This window comes from Mirounga leonina, unplaced genomic scaffold (genome assembly GCF_011800145.1).
Source record: "Mirounga leonina isolate KUSES-001 unplaced genomic scaffold, KU_Mleo_1.0 Mir_93, whole genome shotgun sequence".
Taxonomy (NCBI): domain Eukaryota; kingdom Metazoa; phylum Chordata; class Mammalia; order Carnivora; family Phocidae; genus Mirounga; species Mirounga leonina.
In genome coordinates, this window is record NW_023270854.1 from 45,255,907 (window position 1) to 45,282,365 (window position 26,459).

Consider the following 26,459-nt stretch of genomic DNA (forward strand, 5'->3'; position numbering starts at 1 on the left):
AATCGGGACGAGGGCGTGGGGGCGACAGCTGGAGGCGGCGGAGGCCCTTGCGTCCCCGGAGGCGGAGGACAAAGGGCGGCTTGTGCGCCCGCCCGGGCCCGAAGGGTCCCGCCGAGGTCCGCGCGACCCGGCCCCGCCCTCTGGTCCCCGGCGGCGCAGCATCCTCTTCCTCTTCGGCGGCCCGGGCCCCGGCGCCCAGTTGCCCCTGGTGCTGCCTCGGTCTCCCGAGGCGGCCGCCGGCCCGGAGGAGGGGGAGGGAGAGCCGGGCGCCCCACGCCTCCCCGGTCCCCGGCCGATGTGTATTTATGAACTCGATTAACGGCGCCCTCACCGCACACAAAGCCCTTTCTTCTCCTGGGAAGGGACGGGGTGGGGGAGGGAGGGCCTCGCAGATCGGAACGCTCTTTTTTCCCCCAAGCACAGAAGTTTTAGTTTGAAAGCGAGCTGAATCTCTGACATGTGTCTTGACACAGTTTTTGTGGTGATTTACATTCACGTGGGCCACACATTTTCTGGGAAAACCTAGACCAACGGCCTGAAAGATTCCAGCGCCAATAGTGAAAAAATAAACGCCACGGGCGTGCGCGGGTGTCAGGGTAACCGTGGACCGCGCTCGCGTCCGGGGAACTTGCCGTGAGACTCTACTTCCTTAAAAGTCACGCTGAGAGAAGTATCAGGACAAACCTCTTCCTAGTCACTTGGCAAGAAGGACTTTCCGAGTTTGATAGGGCAGCGCTCCGTGTCAGTCGGTTTAAAGGGTTGCAGAAAGGCTCCTGAACCCTCAGTAATTTGTGAGACTTTGTATTTTTAAAAAGTTTATTGAAGTTTGCACAAGGGGTGGTTTTGCTTCTCCGCAGCCTCTGGGCATTCAGTTCCCCTGCCTTTGGAATTAATTCGTAGTTGAAGTTCTGATGATCGTGGGTGCATGCGTTCCCCGTGTTTCCTAAAGGGGAATTCATTCTCATGCACGTAGGATTTGCTGGGCAGTAAGTGAAGCCTTCAGTTGATGGTATTCGCCGGGCAATCTCGGATAAGTCGATTTGCAAAATACCTGCGACCAAGACCTGTGTAGTTCTTAAGTTAAGAAGCACAAAAGAAAAAGAAAAGGCAATTGGAAATGAATGAAGAGAGCATTTTATTCTTTTGTTATATTGTCATATTGCAAAAATATTCCAATATCTTCTCCACGAAGACACAGCATCTGTTTCTACTGCCAAGCTCCAAATAAAATATTTACATTAAAAACAAAGATTTAGCTTCCATTTTCTGTGTGGGCACGGAACACAGTGGTGTTCTCCTCTCTCAGCTGCTTGGATGACTCCCAGAACAGCAAATGGCCTCAGGTGGGCTGGCTGAGCTTTGGGGGTGAGAAGCTGAAGACAGGAATAAAAACAGTACAGTCCTTACCAAAGAGCTGGTTTGTTTTTCTTCAGGGTATGCATTTACCTGGAAAAATACATATTTAGATGAGCCATGTCAGATGAGTAATTACGATATTAGTAGTGGTTTTGGAGAAGTAGAGTGGCATTCTAGGTGGCTCTTGTGAAGTATCTTGCCTTTTCTTCACTGTTTTCACTTCCCCGTGTCTTCCTGGAAGGGTCTCCCTTTTTTTAAATGGGTTTTAGGAGTCTTCTGAGTGTGTGGATTCTCTACATTATATTGTTTGGAAGGTCACACTCGGATCATAGAGAAACCAAGGAGGTGTTACTATGACAGATATTCTGGCATCACCATAATAATAAGCAAGAAGCAACGCTTTGCTACCAGCAGGCATAGAAAGGCAGACTTGATTTGAGTTTCTTCTTCTATGAAGAACTGATTAGTAGTGTGCTCACTAAAATAAAAATTCTCATCCTATTAGATGAGTGACAGTGTTTCAAAACCTCACAGATTACTTTATACCAACTTGGAGGAGGCATTGGAAACCATGAAAATGCAATGTGCCCTTCTAAATAAAACATGAAGTCCTGCCTTCAGTTTCCAACTTGTCTCCTACATCCATACTATTTCTTTAACAAAAAAGGTTTAAAAGATATTTCTGATATGGCTGTCACATTTGATACCATAATTTGCAACTTATATCTTAGGGGGGTAGTTTACATAAGGCAGGTAAAAGCATTAAAACAATATGACAGTTAAGTTTGGAGTTTTTGTTTTCAACCAAATGCTTAAAAATAAGGTCTACCAGGAAATTCTACTAATAGTTGAATTTGTTTTGTGTATTCTCATAAATTTAGTATTTTGAATGAAGAATTAGATTTACTTAAAAATTAGGCAAGGTTTTCTGTTTGTAGCAAACTTTAATGTAATCGTTCTAATAACCCACCTCCCTGAGAGTGGGTGCCAGATTTCTGGATGCAGTGGGGCATGCCCTTCTTGGTCTCCTTACCTCCTCTAAAGTGCATGGAAACTGCTAAACACCAAAAGATTCATTTCTCCATTTGTGAAAACTGTGAACTATATTTTGAAACGTGAAACTCTTATACCCCTCTACCTCTCAAAGTCCGTCAGCCCACTGAGTCGTGAAACTTACTCCTCCGTCCTTACGCTACGAAATCTTCAGAATAACCCTTTCTGTTTAATGAAAGAGAGTTACAGCCAGTCTTCAGAGGCAAGGATGGTCAGACAATTAAACGAGTCACCCATTCTATCCCATTTGTGTTACTTGGAAATTTATCTCCATTCGTTAGAGTAGACCTGGTATTTGAGTAGATCACCTGACTGAACAGAGTTCTGCTGGCAGCATGTTTTTCGAGGCAGCAAATCAGTTGCATCAAATTGGTCAATTGTGACCTATTTCTGTTTTTCTTGCTGGCTCTTTAGTCTATTTCTTGTGGTGCTTCTCTGATGGAAGTTTTTCGGCCATTTTACCTGATAAAAACAGGGTCTTTCTTTCTTTCTTTCTTTTTGAAATTTACTCTAAAAAGCACTATAAGAAGGAAAAAGTGGTCCACTACATGAAGGTGTGATATATTCAGCAAGAGCCAAGTTATAAAGCTGGAAGGAGAGAGGCGAGTACTTAGACATTTAAATGGCCAAGTTAAACACAAGACACAGTTAGGATATCTGGACCCTCAGGTGTTCATAAACCTGTACCAGGGGCCTCTAGAGAGAAATGGTGGGAACCAGGGAGAAAGAGAGCCCCCAAATTACCTTGTTTAACTTGGCTGTCACAGTAGCTAACCCTTTGTAACTTGGCACATTTTGAAGTTATCACACTTAATGATTGACCTTTTTCCTTTTTCCCATTTACCTTCTTTTGTACTTATAATGCTTTTTTTTTTAAAGAAGTAATTTATTAGAAATATAATTAAGTGGCAAAAATGTAGCCCTCAATTTAAAGAAGAAAGGTAAACTATAGAGTTTGAATGAAAAGGCAGTGGATTTTAAGTCCATAACCTTTTGAAAGTCAGAAAACCTATCTATTAGGTTGTATTTTCTACTGGAAAGGCTCTCAAAATGGTAGGTGTTAAAAAAACCATCTCAGGGAGCTTAAACTAGCCCCTAAACGGAATAGAAATGTTAAACTCTCTCGTCCTTACTTAAACACATTTCCCCCTGTTTTTCAAAGACAAAATATATTTTCTTATAGGTAGACAGGTGAAATATGTATATTAAAAAAAGTGTGGTTCTCTTATACTCCATGTGTTGCAGTTCTTAAAAAAAAAACAAACAAAAAACCTTACCACTAGAGATTCAGTTTGGATTTTGGAAATGATGCCATAGAAAGAAAAAAAAAGTCCTGAATTTTATGTGAAAAGACAGTTGCATTAAGACAGTATCATAGTTTGCTTTTAATTAAAACTTACTATGTAGCTTTTCCCTCAAAATTCTTTTTAGATAAGCTAAACATGACTACCTTTTTTAATAACTAAGGTGAGTTTTAAAAAATATTAAGATATCTATATTATCTTTATCTATATGTTCTTTTTCATGATCGTGAGGGCAGAACGCTCTATTAATGGTGCAACACACAGCAATGTATGCTTTTACTTTTGGATTTGGATGCTAGAAAAGCCTGATTATTGGAAACACAGCAGAAGCTCAGTGTTTGATATCCATACCCCCTTCAGACAGTTGTACTTGTTCTTCTGTTCATCTATCAAGCAGTGACTGTTTCTTCCCTCTACCACCTCTAAATTATACTGACTAGATGTTGAAGTCATTAAATTGATTACAGTCCAATCAGTAGACAATCCGACATAAACAAAAACAGCAATTACAGTTGGCAAGAATCCCACGAGTGCTAGTCAAAGTTCCAGAACTGATGGTCCAGTGAGTCTTTTCCAAAACGCTGGATTTCATGATTTTAGCAGGTCTGGCAGCATCTTCTTAAAAGGAGGGCACAAAAATTCATAAGATTCCACTTGGCCTTAAAAACAAAAACATCTGTTTGATGCATGAGTGGATTGTTGGCTTTTATTTACCCAGCCAAAAAAGGGTAAAAAATAGGATATTGAACATAAAAGCATACATGTAAAAATGAAATTACAAAGGGATTTGAGATTAGCAGCTTTGTATAAAGCAAGCTGTTAATAATGTTTTCTTTTTTGTTTTGCCAGGGTATTCCTATATCCCTTAAAATCCGTTGTCGTTATTGACAGCAGTTACATCTAATAGTGATGGCAGAATTTTTCAACTTTTTGCTCCCAGTAATTGTACTCCTTTTTACTTGCTTTTTTGGGTCATTGCGAGTCTTCTAGCATATTTGTAGGAGATTTCTTTTCATCATATAGGAACATTTTTGCTCCCCTCCTTTTATTTTTAAAGAAAGTCTGTGAGAATTGACTAGTCTGGTGAATTCTCGTGAAATACTTGTTGACATAAGTTGAAATGTAATATTAAGTATACTTGCTTGAGTTTTCATTTTGATGTAAAACCATGCAATGAGGAGAAAGAGGTTTTGATAGTAGAAAAGAGCAATTCTACCAAAATCAATTAAGAATTTTATGAAAGTTCTGTTTTTCCTATTACTGCTTTATTAATTCATCTGACAGAATTCACATTGCGGGTTTTAATGTCATTAATTTGGTTGCCATAGAATACATTCTTTATGGCTAGGTTTAATAGATACCATGTTGAGTTTTTAGTTACTTTTAAAGGAGAAAATAATTTTAAGACTTGGAACACTTGCATCATATTTTAGTAGCCTTATGGATTGTTAAAAATGTAAATGTTGTCATTAGGTATATGTTAAAGAATGCTTTTGAATTGAATGAAATTTTGATATGAAGGCTGATATTCCAAATCAAACCTCTGGCTAAGTCTTTTCCCAGATGTATTTAATTTTTTTTCTCCATTGACTCCTGTTGTGCTGTCAAAGGTTAAAGTTAGTTCTGTGGAGGGGATGTGTGCAACTTTCTAATCCCATTTCAATTAAATATGAAATATGTTCCTGTTTTTTGTTTGGGGATTACGAGTTACCCTAGCTGGGACTGCATACCTTTTTTTGTTGTAGTGAAAATGTACTTGTCTGATTTAAAACACGTTCCGCAACAATGTTATTATAATGCAATTAAAACTTAAACATTAAAGTTAACATTAGTAAATTTAAATAGCTCTGTTATAGTATTAATCAAATAGTGTAAGGAAAGCTTTTAAATGGTTTAAATAATTATGCAACTCTTGGCATAAAAGCCTGACACAAGATAAATCTTTGAAAACTAAGTAGAATCATGGCTTTTTTTTCTTAAACTTTAATTTTAGGCAGCTTGGGCTTTTAGCATGCATCACATTCCACCTCTAGTATAAGTAATTATGCCAGTTTAGTAATTATTAGAGATGAAAGAAATTCAGTAAGATACGAATTCTTTAAAACTTCAGTAGCTTCAGTTTTAGCAGGGATAATGATCAAGCAGCAGTTATCCAGCTGCCTGGGGACCCTGCCACAGCTACAAGCACTGGGCTGATCTTGGGGGTATCATTATTATGGCAGCACGCACTACAGTTGGCATTTCTACTCTAGATGTCTGATTGTAGAGGTTTATAATTTGGTCATAAAAAAAATCTGGATTCAAATATGACTGTCTAGAAACTCCACTTCTTAGGAGATTGACAAAAAAAGATAAATGCATATGCACCTAAAAATTATTATTGTTGGACACCATATATTTTCATTTCATAGGATAGCAAATGATTTTTAAAATCCTGAAAGGAAAACTCTGTATGTAAATCTGTCATTTGCATGTATATGTGTTTGAGAATGTATTGAGCATTTTAAGTCTTGTTTTCAAATGCAGATGATTTGTTTCAGAAAGCATGTACTATTCATTTGTGAGCATAGCTCTCAAACTGAATATGGTCAAGTGACTGACATTCAGAATATTTATTTTCATAATAGTACCATTCGTCAGAATCACATTTAGGTATTTTGGTTACAAGAAATATTTTGTTATATATTTTAAAACAAAAGATTTCAGTGCCTCAGTTATCACAAGTCAGTAGGAGATAGACACGTAAATGGTATGCACACACACAAATATACTCTAATGTTCTATTTGACATACATTTTGCTCGGCAAATCCATATGAGTTAATCAGTGTTTAAGGGAAAAATTGGATTGAATTGGATTTTGCCTAATAGACATTGGTATCGTTGTAAGGAATATAATTTCCTTTTAGAAATTAAAATCACTTTACCATTGAGTATCATTACTTCACTATTTTTATTACCATCTTCTCCTTTCTGTCTCACAATTGGCTTTTTCCAAAGTTTCCTATCCCATCAGTGTACTGTGAGAGGTATCTCAAGATGGAAACTCATTTACCTCATGGGAATGAAGGAGATCCATGGGGGCGCCTGGGTGGCTCAGTTGGTTAAGCGACTGCCTTCGGCTCAGGTCATGATCCTGGAGTCCCGGGATCGAGTCCCGCATCGGGAGCCTGCTTCTCCCTCTAACCCTCCCCCCTCTCCTGTGCTCTCTGTCTCTCTCATTCTCTCTGTCTCAAATAAATAAATAAAATCTTAAAAAAAAAAAAAAAGGAGATCCATGGCTCTCATTCTTGAGTATAGATAGTCCCATGTATTCCTACAGAATATGTTTGTGAAGACAGGGCAAGTGAGGAGTCGGTAAGGTGAATGATAAATCGCTGTACTACAGGAGGCGCTGTGACCAGGGATCTAACACACATTGTGGTGTTTTAAACTCTATATTGACTTCTAGAAACAACTTCTAGCATTTCATATGTATCCTTTAATATTATATTATTATTTTTCTTCACAGTAAAACCAGATTAGGTCTCGTAAGTGCATGAATAAGAGTAAATAATAATTACTTTTAGCATTCATAATGATTTAGCTTGTCTCAGTTGTTTTGAGTTTATTAGACATATGTTTCCCCTCACTAGTATCACACTTTGGTCTTTTCTTAATTTTAAAAATTAAAAAAAAAGCAATTAAGTATTCACAAAGAACACTCCACTAAGTGGCAATGAAGCCAACACAGAGCTATTGGCTGGGAGGTTGGGCTATCATGAGTTCACTGGAATGTTTTGTTCATTGGCTAATGTGTGGAATCTGAAGTTGCTCTGCGTATTATGTAGGGTGGTTGGGGCTGTCAATGTGCAATATGAAAAGTTAGATGGACTGTTTGCAGAGGCAAAGGTTAAAAAAACAAACAAATTGTGGGCTCAAGAGAGTGCATATTAATTCCTGGAAAGAGTAGAGAATAAAAACAGAAACAATTAGTTATGGTCATAAGTATCATGACTTGGATATCAGTACTAGTAGGGAGATGGTTGCAGAGTAGAAAGGGCAAGGGGGTGAGTTTTGATGCGTTGGCTGCACTTTTTTGGCAAGCCACTTAACCTCTGTTCTCTAGGATTTGGATTTCCTCTCTGTAAAATGAGGGGGCTCATTTTATCACTTAACAAGTGTTCCCCCGCCCCAGGGCTTATTTTGTTCCTGGCCTTGTGCTAAGTTCTGGGAATTAGGTTGTGAACCAAGCAGACATAAGCCTTGCTCTTAGGAAGCTTATGGTCTAGAAAACTGGATGAGCTTTTAAATATCTTCCATTGCTTTTTAATTTTAATTTAGGAAGGAAGCAAAGCAAGTGAGGAGAAAGAGATTCATATATATGATATATTCCTTTTCTTAACAAGTTAAGTCAGTTAAAAAAGTTAGATAAAATGAGTTTCAAAACATTTTTGGCACGAAAAGTTGGTGAGCTATAATTTTTAAGAATAGTGAGCAATGTTTCCACTTATAATTAAAAGGTAAATATGCTCACTTGAACTGAAACCACTTAACACAATATATAGAATATTTCCATCTCTTTTGGATTTAGGTCATTGACTTAACAGTATCTTTTACTCCTCCTAAAAGATCTGGATAACATTTTTGAAAGTTAACTGTGTGATATCAAAGTTCATCTTTAAAAAAAAAATCAGATATATGTCATCTTTTAAGATAATTGAAGGCTCTTAGAGAATATATATGATGCTGATATTAAAAAAATCAGCAACACCAAACTTCAGTTAGGAATCCCTGCCATATAAAATTGAGGTGAAACAAGTCATGAGGAACTCATTCCATTAAATATTCAGGAATAGAACACTAAGGAATGAAACAAGTTGGTATTGAAAAGTCCATAGCACAGGTTTGACTATTTCTCCCCTGGGAGACAGGTGAATGCTTTGAAATAAACTTCCACAGAATCATAGATCTTAAGCATAAGACAATTTAGAGATAATGATATTGGGTGTCTTGATGGTCTTCATGTTCAAAGATGTGAGTGCTGAATGAATGGTGATGGTGGAGTGTAACTGACCGAAGAAAAAGATGATCAACATGAAATCCCTTTTGCCTCCTCCAAAATCATATAGGTCATTTACATAAGTATTGCATCATTATACCAAATTTTTAATCTTCAAAATAAAACCATTACAAGATAATAACACCATTTTATAGCTCCTGTTAAATGTAACTGTTTTTTATCCTTGCTGATTTGCATATTTAAAACCCAGTCTGAGTGTGATGGGCTGGCGGACCCCCGGGATGGCTCCCTAGCTCTGTCTTTGCCTCTGTGTCCCTCAGCCAGGAGAGTGCTCAGCCAGGTGCCTGACTTATACTTGGTGCTTGGTAAACTTCCAAGGAACCAAAATCACTTTGTTTCTTGCCAAAGGAGTGTGTTGATGACTTCTGATTCCCTCTATCTCTAACACTGTAGATTCTCATCCTGAGAAATTGTAATTCTTGCAAGTTGATCAATAATTCATATTAATGGGGCAGGCATGCTTTTTAAGTTGTGAACTTGATTGAGTTGCAGGTGATGGAACAAAACCAAACAACAGAGGTTAGATGGTCTTACTTTCCACTATGATTTCTTGTCCAGACTCCTTGTTTAGGGAGCTAATATAGAAGAACACATGTATCATACACTGAACCACCCTTGGGGCTTTTATAAGGAATCTGACTCCATCCATGTTTTGGAATTTCCATACAGCAGTCGGTAGTTTCTAGAAGAGAGCCTGGGCCTAGTGACCAATTCAGCTCACTAGGGGATTGTCATGTCTCACTGGGAGCAACTCTAACAGACGCAGCCGCTTTGGACTAGAAATTATGTGTGTGTATGCATGAGTGTGTGACCAAATCTGTTTGCCTGGATGTTTGCGTGGGATGGGTATGAACCTGCAGCAGTACAGATGTTTGAGCCAAGGTCAAAGTGTGTTGCTTTAAGGACAGCATTTTAATTCAGTTTGACTTCTCTTGGCTAGTCATCTTCAGTTCATGTTCATCCATTGGCCCAGATGCTGGTACCATTTTCGTATAGCAGCATGGCCCAAACCTTTAATGATTTTCACGGCTTCATGTTGAATCTCCTGTAGGCTTACTGTGAATTCACAAGTCAGTTTTGTACAATAATAAAGACTTGAATATTATTTTCATTTCTTCCTGACCCCCCCAAGTTAAAATGACTCTTCTCTCTATTAATCCCTCTATACATACCATAGAAACCATAGCACTAAGTTGGTTTTCTGGTTTGTTGAGAGGCCCTCTGAGAGCAAGGCTCTGTGTTTCTTTTTTTAAGATTTATTTGAAAGACAGACAGAAAGCAAGAGAGAGCACATGAGGTGGGGCCAGGGAGAGGGAGAAGCAGGCTCTCCACGGAGCAGGGAGCCCAATGTGGGACTCGACCCCAGGATCCAGACTTGATCCCAGGATACTGGGATCATGACCTGAGCCTAAGGCAGACGCTTAACCTACTGAGCCACCCAGGCGCCCCAAGGCTCTGTGTTTCTTTTCTTGAATCCCCATAACCTAAAGCTAGATGGTAAACAAACAAATGTACAAGTACACAAACAAATGTAGTAATTTAGTCATTTGTTTCATCAACAAATATTTACTGCACATTCAACTTTTACCAGTCTAGGAGTGCTCAGAGTTGGGGATGCTATGAAGGAATTACAACCAAGCAACGGAAGCACATTAGATGGACAATTGAATCGGTACTAATAACTTACCATCATGTGAAAGGAAAGTACTGGGTGTTATGAGCACATTTCACAGATATTAGTGAGGTCAGGGCAGGATCATAGAGGAAGCACTTTCCAATCAAATCTGAAGTTTAATATGTTTTTTTTTAAAGATTTTATTTATTTGAGAGAGAGAGAGAGGGCACATGAGCATGGGGTGGGGCAGAGGGAGAAGGAGAGGGACAAGTAGATTCCCTGCTGAGCACGGAGCAGGAGACGGGACCCCAGGACCCTGAGATCATGACCTGAGCCAAAGTCAGACACCTAACCAACTGAGCCACCCAGGCGCCCCAAGTTTAATATGTTTTTGAATGAAAACTATTGAACATGGTCATGCATTCTATAGGATTTCTAGTTGAGCATCAATTATGTCAGGTGCTAAGGATACAGTAAGGAACAAGTCAGACCCAGTTGCTTGTGGGTTTCATGAAGCTCACAGTCTATGAAGACTTACTGAGATGATTCTTTGTTCTCCTCATGATGTTGTTTAACTCCAGTCTGTACTTACTTTTGCAGCAACAGTATGCTTTCAATTCATACAAGTGGCATCTCTTTTATATTATTTGCACTTGGCTAACTTGTGTGTAAGTTCAGGCCATCCTTTGGACATGGGCCTGGTTTTTCCACTCTTAAGTAAACTACCCTAATTACATCCATTGAGTTTTTCATCATTAGATCTACTTATTCTTGCAAACATCTGGATTTCTTTTCATTTTTATAATGTTGTCTAAATACTGGATAAAAGCACTCATTTTGGTATCGTAAGACAATTTAACAACTCTCCATTTTGCCTCATAGATACTTAGGAAAATGTATTCAAACCGTGCACTATGTTTCTGCTTATGATCTTTGCAAATTCTTAGCACAATTTCCACATCAAGGAGCTCAGTAAACACTAGAATATGACCATACATCAACAACCTGATTCTGTGTTTTATATTCTGTATAGTACATTCTGTAATTGAAAACTTACACAGAGAAAATGGAAGATCGTAAAAAAGTAATCTACCTACCCAAACTTTTCAACTCACATATTTTAGACATTTTCTGTTGTTTCAATTCATAATAGTATTCTTCACAAATTCCCCCCAAAACAGTCTGTGAGCAGATGTTTGAAGCCGGAGCCACCATCCACGTAATTCTCCAAGCCAAGTCTGAGTGAGATGCATTGACACCCTGGACAGGCTAATAATAATGGGTTGCCTCTTCCAACTGTTCTTTAAATATGCTCCACAGTTGTTTTGAGAGGATGAGGATTCTAGTGGTAATGTCCTCAGACAGTAAACTGGACCATGGTTAGATGGCAATATATTCATGTGGGTATCTTGGGTATCTTTCCTTCCCCAACAGAAGTGAGAGCTCTCTATGCTGCCCTCCCTAAATATATTTCCAAGAAGCCCCTCCATACCAACCACGAGGACCTCTCTTTTATTCTAACAACTCTGTACTATCCATGGCATGGTGTTCCATCATTCCACCCTTCCCCTACTGATGGCCATCAGCTTGTTTCTATTTATTTACTTATTTGTTTGCTTGATTTACTATTTACAGATGTTGCTTCTATAAGCATATACACATTCTTGCTGACATGTATGATTATATAAATGGGATAAATTCCCCAAAATGGGATTGCGGGGTATAGGGAACATGCATGTCACATCTTGATAGATCTTGCCAGTGTGCCTTCCACAGAGGTAATTCCAGTGCACACTGTTGTTAGCAGCAGGGTTGGAGAGGATCTGTGTTTAAATACTTTATCTTTACTAATGTGACTTGTGAAACAGCAAACTGGTATTTCATTGACATTTTAATTAGCATTTCTATAATCATGATCCTCCTTTCCTATGTTTATACATCACTTGTATTTATTTTTCTGTGAATTGTCTTTGTATTTCTTTGGCTCTTTTATCATTTGGTTTGAAAGCAGCTCATATTAATAGGAAAATTAGTCCTTTGTCTGACTTACGTGTTGCAGATATTTCCCCATTTTGACTTTGTGGGTGGTAATTTTTTTTCTTTTGTCGTACAGAAGTTTAAAATTGTTTATTTTCAGTTTTGTCAGTGCGTTCCCTTGTAAGTAACAGATTTTGTGTGTGACATAGAAAGTTTTTTTTTTTCTTTCTGATCATTCTTTTTAGTTTTTAGTTTTGTCTTTCCCATGAAACTGGCTGCAGGGTCTCGTCTAGTCCCCTCCCACCCCTGTGTCCCCAGTACGTAACCACATTTCTAGAAATATAGTAGGTGCTCAGCAAACATTTAGTTAGTGGGTCAGTCTATATGGTGGTTAAGAGCATGGCTGTTAAGCCAGACACCCTGGGTTGAAATTCTAATCTGGTTGACCTTGGGCAAGTGATTATATCACTGGACTACAGTTTCTCTATCTGTAAGTGAGGGTAATGATAGTACCTAACTTATACAGTCTTTATGAGAATTAAGAGTTAATTCATGTAACCTCTTAGAATAGTATCTGGCAAATAAGAAATACCTAGTCAATGGTTTTTACTCTTACTCTCGAAGGTTTCCTGTCTTGCGAGGAAGCTCTTCCTCCCATGGTATACAACCCTTTTCTATTCTAGAAAATTATTTTTTGGTGTGGTTCAGGAGTAGGGATTTCTAGGTATCTGTGTAGCTGCACACAGCCTTTTCAGAGGCCTGTCTTGGGTGGGTTCCTTGCAGACATCTTTGCTAGGTTCAGTGTGTCATGGCTAGCCGCTACACACTGGTCAAATTAGTGCCTGGTTCCAAGCTCCATTTTGCTTTGCCAATGTAGACAGTGTTCTGAAAGAAAAATTCCTGTAGAAATTCCAATTAAAAGATAATGGAAGTATAAAGTGGAGCTAATTAATTTTAGAGCCTCTGCCATCTTTTTGGTAAGTCACGTCTGTGTCTTTGAGGTTCTTTGCAAAAGGGCCAATGCTAATTTGCAAAGGTAGGCTAATTGTTCTTGGGAGAGGAGCTAGAGACAAATAATTCACATATCATTATGAAGGTTTAATCATAGTAGATTTATTAATAATCCTTAAATTAAAAAGGTAAATCTGGGCTTGGGTTTACAAAGGAATTAGCTGAACAAGGGGATGATTTTCTACATCACCATACTCATCAGTACATTTATCTAGAAGTGTTTTCTTCGAGGCTTCTGAGTGGAATTCAGTGTTGTCTAGAAGCACTTGCAACTCAGAGTGTGAAGATGGAAGGAGAACACAGGAATGCATCTGCTGTTAACTACCAGTCTGTGTCTGGCTATGGCTAGCCACTGCTTTAATTTTATGTGAAATTAAATATGCCCCTTATTTTGGGGCAGATTGTCTGAAATTTCTTTCCTCTTAACTTCTCTTTTCTCTTCTGCAGTAAATCCTAACGGTTCATTTTGCTTTATTTTTATTTCCATGACCTCCCCTTGCTCATTCAGTCACCGGTTCTATTTTGTTTAGTTCATGAAATCCTCCAGTCCCCACTGAAGGATTGCTGGGCTCCGGGAGTCCCTTCGGGCTTGAGAAACCCAGCCATCGGCTGCTGGTTGACCTGCACACTCATCTGCTGATGCTCTGTGTGGGCACTACCATCTCTTTTTATTGTCATGAAATTATAACTGTCATAAAGTTGTCTTTCTATTCAGACCAAGCCTAAAACCTTAATATATCCAATCAGATGACTTTCAAATAGCCATTTATACTTTTTCCCTTCAACCTTAATGCTAAATGAAGTGAAAGAAATAGTAATGAAAATCAGAGTGGAGAGAGTCAAGAGGATTGTATGAGGCTGCTTTTAATGAGTGGAATATCCTTAAATGGATAATGAGTGACAAAAGAAATTTGACTTCGATTTCATTTAAAATAGATGTTCTAGAAGACACGTTAGGAAGGGTGTTTTGGGCTATGGTGGTAGTTTGGGCTGGGAGTCTCAGAGAAGAGCTAGGTGTAGAATGTTCTGAGGGGTCAAGACATAGAGCACCCATCTCCCCCTTTGCCTCCGAGACCTAGACCCGAGAGCTTTAGTGCCCCATTCCAAGTCACACTAGGACATTGTGACACAAAGGGAGGAGAGTCACAGTCTCTTGATTTCTAGTTTTAGGAATTGCCTTTCCCAGGTATACACATTCTAGACTGTGGAAGGAAAAGTGACTTTCCTTGCCTCTCTCAGATTCTTCACAAAAGCCCAAATCTGGAGCTCACTGCTCTGGGAGATCACCTTCCTTGCTCTAGTTTTAACTGTCAAGGTCTCAGGCTTTTGGTCCTGGGGGTACAAACAACATGTCCCAGTGAGTTGACCTGAGGGACCCAGTGTCCGACGGGGCTGTTTTTGGATCCTGCATGTCGTTGAACCTTTGTAAACCTCACTTTTCTTACCAGTAAAATGGTGAGAATCTACTTCACAAGATTGTTGTATCAGGTAACAAATGTAAAGTACCTAACATGTGTCTGGCTCTTAGCAAGTTACTAACTAGTTGCAGCCTTTTATTATGGATGAAATTCACAGGGCCGCTGAGGAAGCATGCACGTTTTATCCTCTTTCTGTTTCCCTCTCCTGCAAAGTCCTGAGGGGTGACATAGTTCTGTGGCCAGCTGGACTCTTTGTGTCTTGCGAAAATATTTCCTCTTCTGGAGATGGCCTGAGAGAAATTGTGCGAATTTTTATATTAAACTTTTAGGAAACATTCTCTACAATAGAAGGCCGGTAATGGATGTGAGTTCACTATGGCGAATACTTTGCATTTGGGAACTTTAATGTTTCAAAAAATGCTGTGTATCTATTTCATTTTATCTGAAGTGCATCTTATGTCAAGTATTATTATTCGCATTTTATAGGTGAGGAAAGCAAGGCTCATCCAATCAGCATGGCTGAAGTAGAAAAAGAATGTAGACTTCTGGATTTGAAAATGGGCAGTCTTTAATCTCATAATTTTCAAATAGAAGAAGCCAGAACTGGTCTTAAGCCAAATCAAGAGGTGGAAATAATTAATCCTCTGGACCCCACATTTCTCCTGTGCTGTTCCCTTTTCCTTTAAGCATTGAGATCTCAGTTCCCTCCCCTATTACACCTCCCCAGAGGAAGTTACTTCTACAAGAAAAAAAATGTATTAGTCAGTTATGCCTGAAAGAGAATTAAAAGCAGTGGAAACCTGACAAATCCCTAATTGTGTGATTAAAGGCTTTGCCTTCTGATAAAAGCATTGCATGCTTCAGAAAGCTGATCTGGGAGGTATTGTAGAGGAGGTGGTGCTGGGGTGCTGGTGTGAGAGATCCAGGTGCTGGTAAAATCTCAGCAGAAAGACCTCCTCACAGAAGCTGAGTAGACTTTCAAAGGTCTTCCTCTGGATGCTTTCGCTCAAAGGTCAGGAGATTTGTTAGGGTGGAACCCACCAGTCTGAGTTATGGGGAAAAATGAGTGATGGTTGTGCCTGCAAAATTATAACAGTGGGTCTGACTTTGGGTTGACTAGCCTCCTGATAATGTCACATTAGCTGTTTTAAATACACTGTGTGGAGAAGCAAATTCCTATTTCCAACTGGCATGCTACCATCCTGAAGCAATGTCCATTTTCTTTGAAATATGCTACTTTTTTCATACAAATTTTCTTTGTGGTATGAAGAAATGGACACAACTGTTGGGGATGGGTTACCCCAAGGACTGGCGGGACATTGGTGTCATCTGCGGAAGGACTTGGGCATGACACATCACCATTCCCAAAAAAATGACTTCAATTCAGATGTCTTATATATGGCATTTCAGAGATGGCACTTACTTTTTTCTTTCTTCCTTTCTTTCTTTCTTTTCTTTTTTTTTTTTTTTTGGTAGTGTTGGCTGAAAAGGAAATTTCAAAAGGATTGGATTTTTCAAAATTAAAAGCAACAGTAGTAGGATTGATTACATTAGATCCCTTGTTATTCTTTTCGGAAAATAGGATGAGATCTGGCCCTTCTAGCTCACCATCTGAGAACATGCGTGCTCCTTCCCCATGTGTATTTACTGAAAATTATGTTTGTGAAATATATACATATATATATGCACACACACATATATGTATATCTCCTTATTAAATCACATGGTGAAAAAGCAAAATGATTAAATATGGGTGCTTATTTATCAGCCATTCTCCCTGATGTGTGATTGATTTAGTTGGTTGTACTTTATGCATATTTGGAGATTATCTGATACTATATCATCATTTAATATATTTTTATATATAACATAAATACTATAAAATATTTAACATATGCTCACATTATCTTGACAGGTCAGGATTGAAACAATATAAGCGGGAACATATTTCCACAAGTGACTATTAATTTATAGTTACTAAGATAATGGCATACACGTTCACTTTCAGTTCTATCTGGGTAGCTCTGTAAATTGTGTATTGATTATGCTAATGGCATTGGTGTCTTTATTACTCGTCTGCAGATACATGCAGATTGAATGCACATTTGGCAAGGTTGTCATTCTGTAGGGAAAAAGTGCATTTTTAAAACCTGGTTTTTGGAGAGATTGAGTTAAAACTAAAGAAAAACATTAATTAAACACATATAGAAACTTAAGGAATTGTGTTCTAGGAAATGAAAAGTGCCGTTAAAAATGATGCTGTTATATTTCCTTTGTTTCATATTCATTAAGGGAAGTGTTGCAGAAATGGTACTAATTCAATAATGATCTATTTTTATAGTTTATTTTTGGTTGTGTGGCTTCTCTTGCTTTGTTTATCAGGCTGAAGGAAACTTAGACATTTAGGGTTGCATGTATTTTGAAATTTATTAGCCCAACTAGAGAACAGAGTGAATTTCTTTTTTTCCAGTTATACATAAATTTTCTTGTATTTTGTAATAGCTCATAAGTCATAAGCCATAGCTCTTTTTGCTCTGATCTTTCATTATACAAACATGTACCTATTTGGTAGGATTTTTCTCTCTCCTTTTTCCTCTTTTGCTGAGCCGTCATGGTACCAAAGCAGTGGTTTAGAAACCACCTTCTTATCTTCCTGAATGGGATCACTTCTTAGAAACGGGGCCTTCCACTGTGTGCCAACTAAGAAAGAAAGTTAAAAAAAAACCTTAAATTTGTTTTCAAGCATTTTCTACTTTATTATAATTACAATTGGATCCCCAATTTGTTTGAGAACCAATAGAAGCTGCTAAAGGGAAAAAAGAAAAACAAACAAACAAAAAAGCCGAAAGTTTTCATATTCCTGGGTGATATGAGTACATTTAACAGGATATTAAAGGTCCCAAATTTTGTGTTTAATTCACAACCTTGAGACAAATTCAATTGTCCCAGTCTTTCAAATACAGCATTTAAAATTTAGAAGGGGAACTTCCCAAATTAAAAAAGGAAAAAGAAAAGAAAGCTAATGAAGAGAATTGAGTGATAATATTGGATTGATTTTTGTGAATGAGAGTGGAGTTTATCTTCTCAAAATATAAAGATGAGCACTGCTACATTGTAGCAAGTGAGAGAGAGTTTCTTGTTCAAAACAAAACACTTTCTGCCTAAACTCGTGTTTCAGTAAATTGTTGAGACAGTTAACTTTAAGTGTGGAATTCAGAAATACTGTTACAATTGGACTGGTGTTATCTAACATAGCTGACGTAATAAGAACAGTTGGTAGAAGTATCAGAAAGTATGATGTCTGGAATATGAAGGCTTTTTGCCCCAGATTTTCTTTGGCTGGGGTGGAGTGAATGCTTCTTGGCTGGGCTTCTATAGCTGTAGCTTATTTGTTACATTTAAAGAGGAAATAACTAGACCCTTTCCCAAACATCCAAATGTCTAACTCCTAGGTTCAAGTATGTTTCAATTGTGATTGTAGTTGTCTGAAGAAACATTTTGCAGTATTTCTGAAGAAAGAGATGTTAGAATCAATAGCCGTTTTTATTTTTAGTCAAATTTTGGATTTGTTTTCCCTTGGCTTTGTGTATGTTCGAAATAAGGCTAAAGTAAAAAGAATCTCACCAAAGGTCTTAGTCCCCAGAGGTGTCATGGGGGCCCTTGCAAATCTCTTGCACTGGATTAAAAAGTTAGCTGGTGTGATTGTGGTGTTTCTGGCCGGTCCCTCTCCAGTTTCGGCTTTGGTGGGATTATGGATAAAAGGCAAACTCTGGATGTAAACACAGTGAGAAAAAGTAAGCCATTAACCTTGATTAATACACCTGTTTTAAACATTTTTTTTTTAAAGATTTTATTTATTTATTTGAGACAGAGAGAGAGAGAGAGAGCACATGAGAGGGGGGAGGGTCAGAGGGAGAAGCAGACTCCCTGCCAAGCAGGGAGCCCGATGCGGGACTCGATCCAGGGACTCCAGGATCATGACCTGAGCTGAAGGCAGTCGCTTAACCAACTGAGCCACCCAGGCGCCCCAATACACCTGTTTTAGAACTAAGACAGCAAGCCCATCTCTAGGAATGGCTATACTGCAGCCTGTACCCGGCAGTCATCAGCCAGCTCCCCACCTTCTCATGCCTAAACACAGCGCGAAGTAGTGGTTCCTGTGCCTTTTTTTCTGCCACTGACTGTTTGCACTTTATTCCCTCCTTTCCTGCCTCATGTCATAGCCTCCAGACTGGTTTCCCTGCTTCCAGGTCTGGTACCCTAACAAACTACTCTCTCCATTTCCAATGGGGCATCTTTCTAAAATGGAAACGGAGATCAGTCCCTCTCCTTCAATCCTTGGGTGACTTCCCCTGGTGCTGAGGTTAGCATGTGAACATTTAGCTCACAGTAGCTCCTTCGTGGTCTAGCTGCTTTCCCAGCCTCCTCTCTGCCAAGGCTCCCCTTTCCCCCCACTCTATGCAGCACCCCTCATTTGAATAGCACAGAAAAACTTGCACTTCCTGGAAGGCATCGTGTGGTTTTATGCCTCTGTGTGCCTTTGCATATGTTTCCTCTGTTTGGAGAGCCATTGTCTACTTGTCCTCAGGGCTACCCATCCTTTAAAACGTAGCCCAAGCTGCTCTTCTTTAGGTAAAAATTCCCTGCTCTGCCCTATGTGATTTAAATGCCCCTGGTCTGTGGGCTTCTCTGTCTAGTACTGACCCCGCCTTTTGCACTCATTGATTTACTCACACCCCCCTCCCCCCAACACTCGTGCTTGCCAGCCCTCTCACATCATGACAGATGCCGAAAAAATGCTAAGTTCGAATGGCACACTTGGGTAAATGGGAAGGCAATAGGACCACAGCTTCCCATTATCCCAAGCTGTACATGGCTGATTCCAGGGCTGAATGAAAGTATCCTCCAACACCTGACTGGACCCACTTTTGACCTGCCAGTTGGGAAGCTCTTCCACAGCTTGCAGGCTCCTTGGGACAAGGTCCTAGGCTTTACATCTCCAGGGCCTTAGCCAAATGCCCCTTACTGAGCCTGGGTGCTTAGTAAACATTTGTTTGCTGAAGGTGTAACAAGGCAGCTATTGTAATTCAATTTCAAAGTTAAATGACTTTAAGGCAGGAGTGCATCGATAAATACTCTTTATGAAAGTTGGAGTGCTCAAATTGCTCTCTTCTAAATTTTATGTTAAGGATAAAGGGGGACTAAGTGGAAGAAAGAAATTGGGGTATGATTCTGATCGGAAGGGGAGAAACTTTTTATTTGGTTCCAAAGAGTGTGTGTATGGTTCTCTGTGTGTGGTGGTGGTGGTGGTGTTTTTAACCTCTCCCAAGGTGAATTTCCCCCCCACTTAGCATCTTCCTGCAAGGAATTCCACTGTAGATAGAAGAGTGGTAATAAGTTCATGTTTGGCATATTCTCCTTGATTATAGTACATCTGTGATATTTCTCTTTGGTCTTCAAGGACCGCGATAGACCTGTAGAACAATTAAGCAACACCGCGGAAATTCTAAATTCAACAGCGTGATTTTGTTTAATAGAGAGATCATTCTGTCTGGGAAGATTTTATAGACAAAGGAAAGAACAAGTACTTGAAAAGGTTTTTTTTTTTTCTTTTTATGTAAAACAATTTAATAACTTTCAGAGAATAGAGTCATTGCAAATAAACATGGCAGAAAAAGTAAAAAGCACATTTTTATCCTTGACCGCCCGAGCTCTCCAGACCTGTTGGTGCCTGCCGGGTGAAGGTGATGGCCGGTGCTGTCCTTCCAAGCTGAGAACTGGGTTTTGGATGTGCATCCTTTGCCCCCGCACTGGTTGCTTTTGTTTTTGTTTTGTTTTGTTTGTTTACCTTTTCTTGACAGTAGAAAAAAATGAGGCAGCAGACCAGCAGGCGGGTGTGGGCCAGACGGCTGCACAGTCTGGTAATGCTGCATTCCTTCATTAGAGCCTGCTTGCCATTTTATAACAGTGTGCGATTTATTTTCCCTAAATCTGTTTTCATCTTATGGGATTTCAAGTTAGAATGCATAGCTAGAGCCCAGAAAGCACAAAATAATGATCCCGCCCTTTGGTTTTTGAAAACTAGGAAGGCTTTCTGCTCCCTGTTTAACTCTTTATAGCCTGAAGGTAACTTTTCCTCTGTTCTTAAAAAGTATCAAGATACATCAGTGAATGCAGTTTGAACCCCCTTGTACGAGAGGAATGATTTTGGACATGATTTGCCTTAAACAGATAACATTTGATTTTTCTTTTTAGGCATGGGACTTGCAACCATGCCAGTAAACCCTAGAGCTAGCTGTACATACAGATGTGAACTTTAAAAACAACATTAGACAATTAATGATTATTTGACACAAGATGGCTGTCAACCTGGGGTTCATCATTTGTAGTGATTTGGGGGATTTGAGTGTGAGTTACATTTGTATAAAGTATTTGTTTACTTATTCATCATAGGATTTCTGAGAATAAGACACTGAGTTATAATGCTCTTTTTATTTTTAGACAAAATCCTTGGAAGAAAACTGAGGCAGCTTTCTCAAGTAACAAAATCATCATATTTTTACTAGTCCACTACTAGCGTAGTGTTGGGCCCACTTTTTCCCGAACATTTACTTTTTTTATAGTCTTAGGTAATTAAGATCCAGGAGGTCGCGTCATCACAGTGAAGTCAAGAAGTGTCTGTTTTTGTTTTTTGGTTCTTTTAAGACAGTATGCACTTTTTAGTTGGCGATTTCTTGAACTTACTGGCACTATGTGGGTTGAGTTAAGATTGAGTAATTCATGCCATGGTTGTTTAATTTGGTGAAAAGCTGGCTATGACCTGAGAACAGACTGTTAGGAAACGGTCATGTTTTAAGTTTGCGTGTGTGTGTAAGTGGAGTATTTTGGGTTCATTCATCTCTTGCCAATCTTAGTTGTTAAGTAATCTTCTTGCATTCATATTTACATCATCTTCAGAATCTTGTGTTTCTGCCACTCTCATAAAACTGACTCGGGTTTGTAAGGTAGAGCTTGGTGCTTGGAATTAACCAGGAAAAGCCTCATTTATATCTCCTGCAAGAAGGACAGAGGGCCTGCACTGTGTACTGGCTGCCAGAAGTTTTTATAGTAATACTTTGTATCTAGGCTCTGGCTCTTACCATTAAATGTGCTTTTTATAGAGTACCAAGTTATAAATGTAGTGCAGCTACGGCATATTAATCTTACTGCAGAGATTTAATGAGGCAGTTGTTTTGCGATGGACACTAGTGGGAGCAGGGAGCGACAGAGTTTTACTTTACCACTGAGCTGCAGAAATATTCCTTGCCTGGTAATAATTATAACCACATGATCTCTTAGTTTTTCTTTCTTTTGCCAGTGCTTTTCCATGCAAAAGTGGCTTGGAAGGAGGTCCATTTCTAGGCAGTGAAATGGGTTGGAAATTGGGCTGTTTTCTCAGTGGTTTGACATTTTAGCTTTGATCAGGCATGGGATCTTTGTTGCACAGAGAGAAATATGTAAGATGAGTTTCAAGAATACAGATAGTCTTTGCCAGTCCACTGAGATAGCTTTTAGATATTCATTACTTTGACTTGACTTTTATATAGGTTATAAAAAGTAAATGTGGTGAAACCTCATTTTTACATGGACAGAATAGAATTTCTGCTGGTTGGCCTTAAACTGATCCCACACTTGAAATTAATTGAAGTCCATGGGTTTATTGCCTCCAACACTTTTAAGCCAGTGCAATTTTTCATTTTCCCCAAAGTTGAAATTTTATTAAACCAAGTTATAGCAATAACAACCCTATGAAGGGGAGGATGAGAAGGAAAGCACCACCTGCCAGAGAACATAATACGGGGAAAAACATACTTCTTTTAAATTTCCATTTGTAAGTAAAGTTAACAAAATTGGAAACAGAGAGCTGCCATTTATTTTTTGCAATAATAATTGTGTCTTTGTTCCAAAATTAGGTCTTTTACCCAGGTTAGAACGCTATAAATGCGGGGCTTCATAGCAACCTTTTGAAGGGATGAGCTGCAGGTGAGCTCAGTAGTGATGGACGTCGCATGTCTGAGTGGCGTCCTTTAGGTCAAAGGACAGAGAGTGGTGTCTGCAGCTGGGATGGGGTTTGCAGTTCTAGTGCAGGGGAGCTGTGGATATTTAAAAATACTGCCCTTCGGGGGAGTTTGGACAACAATTGAGTTGAAAGAACAGTTGTCCTTCTTGAAGTGGTGTTGGGAGCAGGGCAGTACTTGCAGGCGTGGACCTTGTATTTATAACCCCTTAGGTTGAAGTCAGAGATTTGAATGGCTCGCGGAGTAATACAATTATTTTTTATGATTGGATCTCAAAGGACTTTATAAAAACTACATAACTGAGGCCATGTGCAATTACTGAAGTGTAGCCACCTGTGGGAAAGAAATGGTCGACAATGTAAGCTTTCCAGAGTCTTCCTTACAGCAACTGACTCTGGGAGCCGAGCCCCCTAACACAAATAAACATCTTTTGAATGGGTGAGAAATAATTCTTCATGAAAGTGGAGGTTGGGAAAAAAATCTACTCACAGAGAGAGAGAGAGAGAGACTGAGATTCTAGCACTCGTTACGCCAAGGCATCGTAGACTATAATGGCACCCACCCCCCCAGAGGGTCCCTCTTAAGTGGTGACCTAAAAACAAATTCGCCAGTTGGCTGGAGCATGCATCCTAAAGTTGCAGCAGAAGTGAATAAGCTTGACTGACTTCAGTCCCTAAAGGGTTCTATCTGTAAATGCAGAAGTGGAAGCAGAAACATTTTTTATTAGTCTTAAACTGACCCTTATTTTAATAACTAGCCACAGTGTCAGAAGCACGGACCGGAGTCATTCTTTAGCTTTTAAGAGCTCAAGCATCATGAATGCATGCCTATTTGTTTGATATTTTTGATACTGGATTCGTGTAAAGTGTCCATATTCTTGAATAATAGGGAAGGCGAGTTTTTATCATTTTTCTCTGCGTACTACTTAAAGTATTCAGAGTGTCTTCTTATTTAAAAACAAACAGGCCTGCAAACTTGATGCATAGCATTTAAATAATCGTATTAAAATTCAGACTTAGCACCCACATTTCCCTCAGTGCTATCAGTTTTATGAGAAACTGGAATCTCATGCTAAACAATGGAGAATATTCAGTGTGTGCATACTGCCTTCCAAAAAGTACTTAGTGGTGTGAGGGCCAGTTTGCCGTAATTGGGACAGTTATTTATTTTCTGGACTTTCTCTCTAATTTGGCAGTATTTTACCACTTAGTTTTAGTTTGTTGGAGATCTTTGAACCACCACCTATTTGTTGTGGTGTGTGAAATATCTGAAACCAGCAAAGTCAAATGTGATGGATCATCGCGTCAATTTTGGGAAATGTAGGCATGTAGGTACTTTTTAATTTGGTGGTACCTGATCTGTTCCTCTTTATAGAAAAAATACCAGTTAAAGGACTTTTTATGCACATTTTTTCTACCTCCTCACTCCTCTCCCTTTTTATCATCACTAAATAATATTTACTAAGCACTCACCTGGACACAGTGCTGTGCTGGTCAAAGTACAAGACACACAAAAAAGATCCTGTGATTACTCCCCCAGGAATGAGCAGTCAAAACCCCAGTCTATTGAAATGGGCACTGTGTAGAGCATTGAGATAATAATTTTCCAGATGGCAAATCAACCCAAATTACCAATTCACTTAAACACTGTGTTCTTTAAAAACAAATAAACAAACAAAATACTTGTTCTTTGAGATGAGAACTCTGCTCTGTTCATGAGCCCAAGAGATTATTATATATGTTGAAATGTAAGTTGATTCTGGCACACGTGAATCATCTGAAGGGTGGTGACAGAGTTAAGTTTATTGCAGATGCGAAGAAAGGCTTTAGAACAACTGCCAGCAAAAAAGGGACCATAGTGACTTGTAAGAAGGAGGGTTCGTAGAAGCGTGTTACATGCCGGGCAGCAGAGAGCATTTCCAGACAGGAGGATGGTGGTGTGGTGGCACTTAACAGATTTTTCTACGACATCTGGGCTAATTTTGGTTCTGTGAATTCCTGATTGTAACATTTCAAATTTTTATCTTCCCATATTAAAAAAAATTGACTACAGATAATGCATTACATATTTCTTAGGTATCTTGATACAACTCTTTTATAACCATTTTATTGACTATATTTTGAGACATAATTTATTTCTGACTTTGGAGGACATTTTGCCATTAGAAATTAATGTCCCATAAATTATGTCACAGATTATATTACCCAATTTCCCCTAAAGAGGCATATTCTGTCTTTCTCTTCCTTCCCCACTTTTGCTTTCCTGTAAGAGGAGGGATGGCACCAGGATGTTTGGGGGCATCGCTAAAATGAGTCAAAGGACCACACATAGAATCAAGAAGTATCTAAAGTATGTATAGAGCTCTAAGTAAAAATGTTACATGTGTTTTACTCTCTCATTCCCCCTTGCTATTTGTGTATCATTCTTAGGGGTAGAATAGAACTATTTTTAGTTTTCCCGCTACCTTAGCTTTTTGACATTGGTAATGCAATTTAAGTCGTTGACTTGATTATAATTTATAATTGCTCTTTGTATATATTGCTTTTTTTGATGATTACTTGTTTGAAAACAAGAGACGTGCCAATATATTTACACTTGAATCCGTGTTTGTAAGAATGTTTTGCTGTGTGGTAGAGCTTATTTGGCTATCGCTGTCTAACAAATAATGGGGTAACTGTGTGTTTTGACCAGTTTGTAAGTAAAGGTCAATTTCGTGCCTATGGTAATTAGCTTAGCTTATTCTAGACTTTTGGCTAATTCGGGTAATTTCCTGTGAAACAGTATATTTAGCAGAAAGGGAATTCATTCTTACGCACAGTGGTTCTTTTCCTTTACATCGGAGACTTTAATTTTAAAACTGATTTCTCTACCTTTTAAGCAAAACCCCCTAAAAGGCTATGAAAAATATCAAAGTTCACCTTAAGAGTGGACAGATGAATTATTTGAAGGAAGCGATGAGAAAAAAAGGCCCACGTGGCGGTGGAAAGGAAAAGCGTCAGCCATCCTGAAGTGACACATCTTAGGCAAGACTCGCTTTTGGTTCCTCTGGAATAAAATCTGCCACGGAGCCTTCCTTCTACAGCTTTGAGGAAAATGGTGCTTCTGTTTTTGGTAGCAAGAAGATTAAACGTTACTTGAAAAGAACCTGTCTTTAAACCCCGCACTTACAGTCTTGATTTTCTTTCAGACCCCAGCTGTAAACTTGAAGACAAGACTGAAGATGGAGAGGCGCTAGGCTGTAAGAAGAGGCCGGAGGACGGAGAGGAGCTGGAAGACGAGGCCGTGCACAGCTGTGACAGCTGCCTCCAGGTGTTCGAGTCACTGAGCGACATTACCGAACACAAGATTAATCAATGTCAGTTGACAGGTAAACAATACTTACCACGTCTTGTCTTCGAGTACTGTCCTATTTCTTATTTTTTCAGTTCATACTGTTTTTTTTTTCTCTTGCTCTCCCAATTGTTTTACTCCCACACTTGAACACATAGGTGAGTCTAGAAGTGCTTTCGGAAGGATTCTAAGATGGCCGTTTGTGGCAAACTCAGCATCACAGTCCTTAGATTATGAACTGTACCTAGATTTTAATAGCTAGTGGGTCTTTCTTTCTT

General features: G+C 39.1%; 1 protein-coding gene across 5 annotated transcripts in view; it reads left to right on the top strand.

Moving 5' to 3' along the window:
• The window catches only part of ZNF521 (zinc finger protein 521), a 274,395-nt gene that overhangs the window by 2,340 nt on the left and 245,596 nt on the right, over window positions 1-26,459 (top strand). For 4 of the 5 annotated variants that reach the window (XM_034995731.1, XM_034995732.1, XM_034995727.1 and 1 more), the window contains one exon: window positions 26,039-26,218. In XM_034995731.1, the coding sequence (XP_034851622.1) occupies window positions 26,039-26,218 (180 nt within the window). The remainder of the gene's footprint in view (window positions 1-26,038; window positions 26,219-26,459) is intronic. The other variant, XM_034995730.1, reaches the window with a different exon arrangement.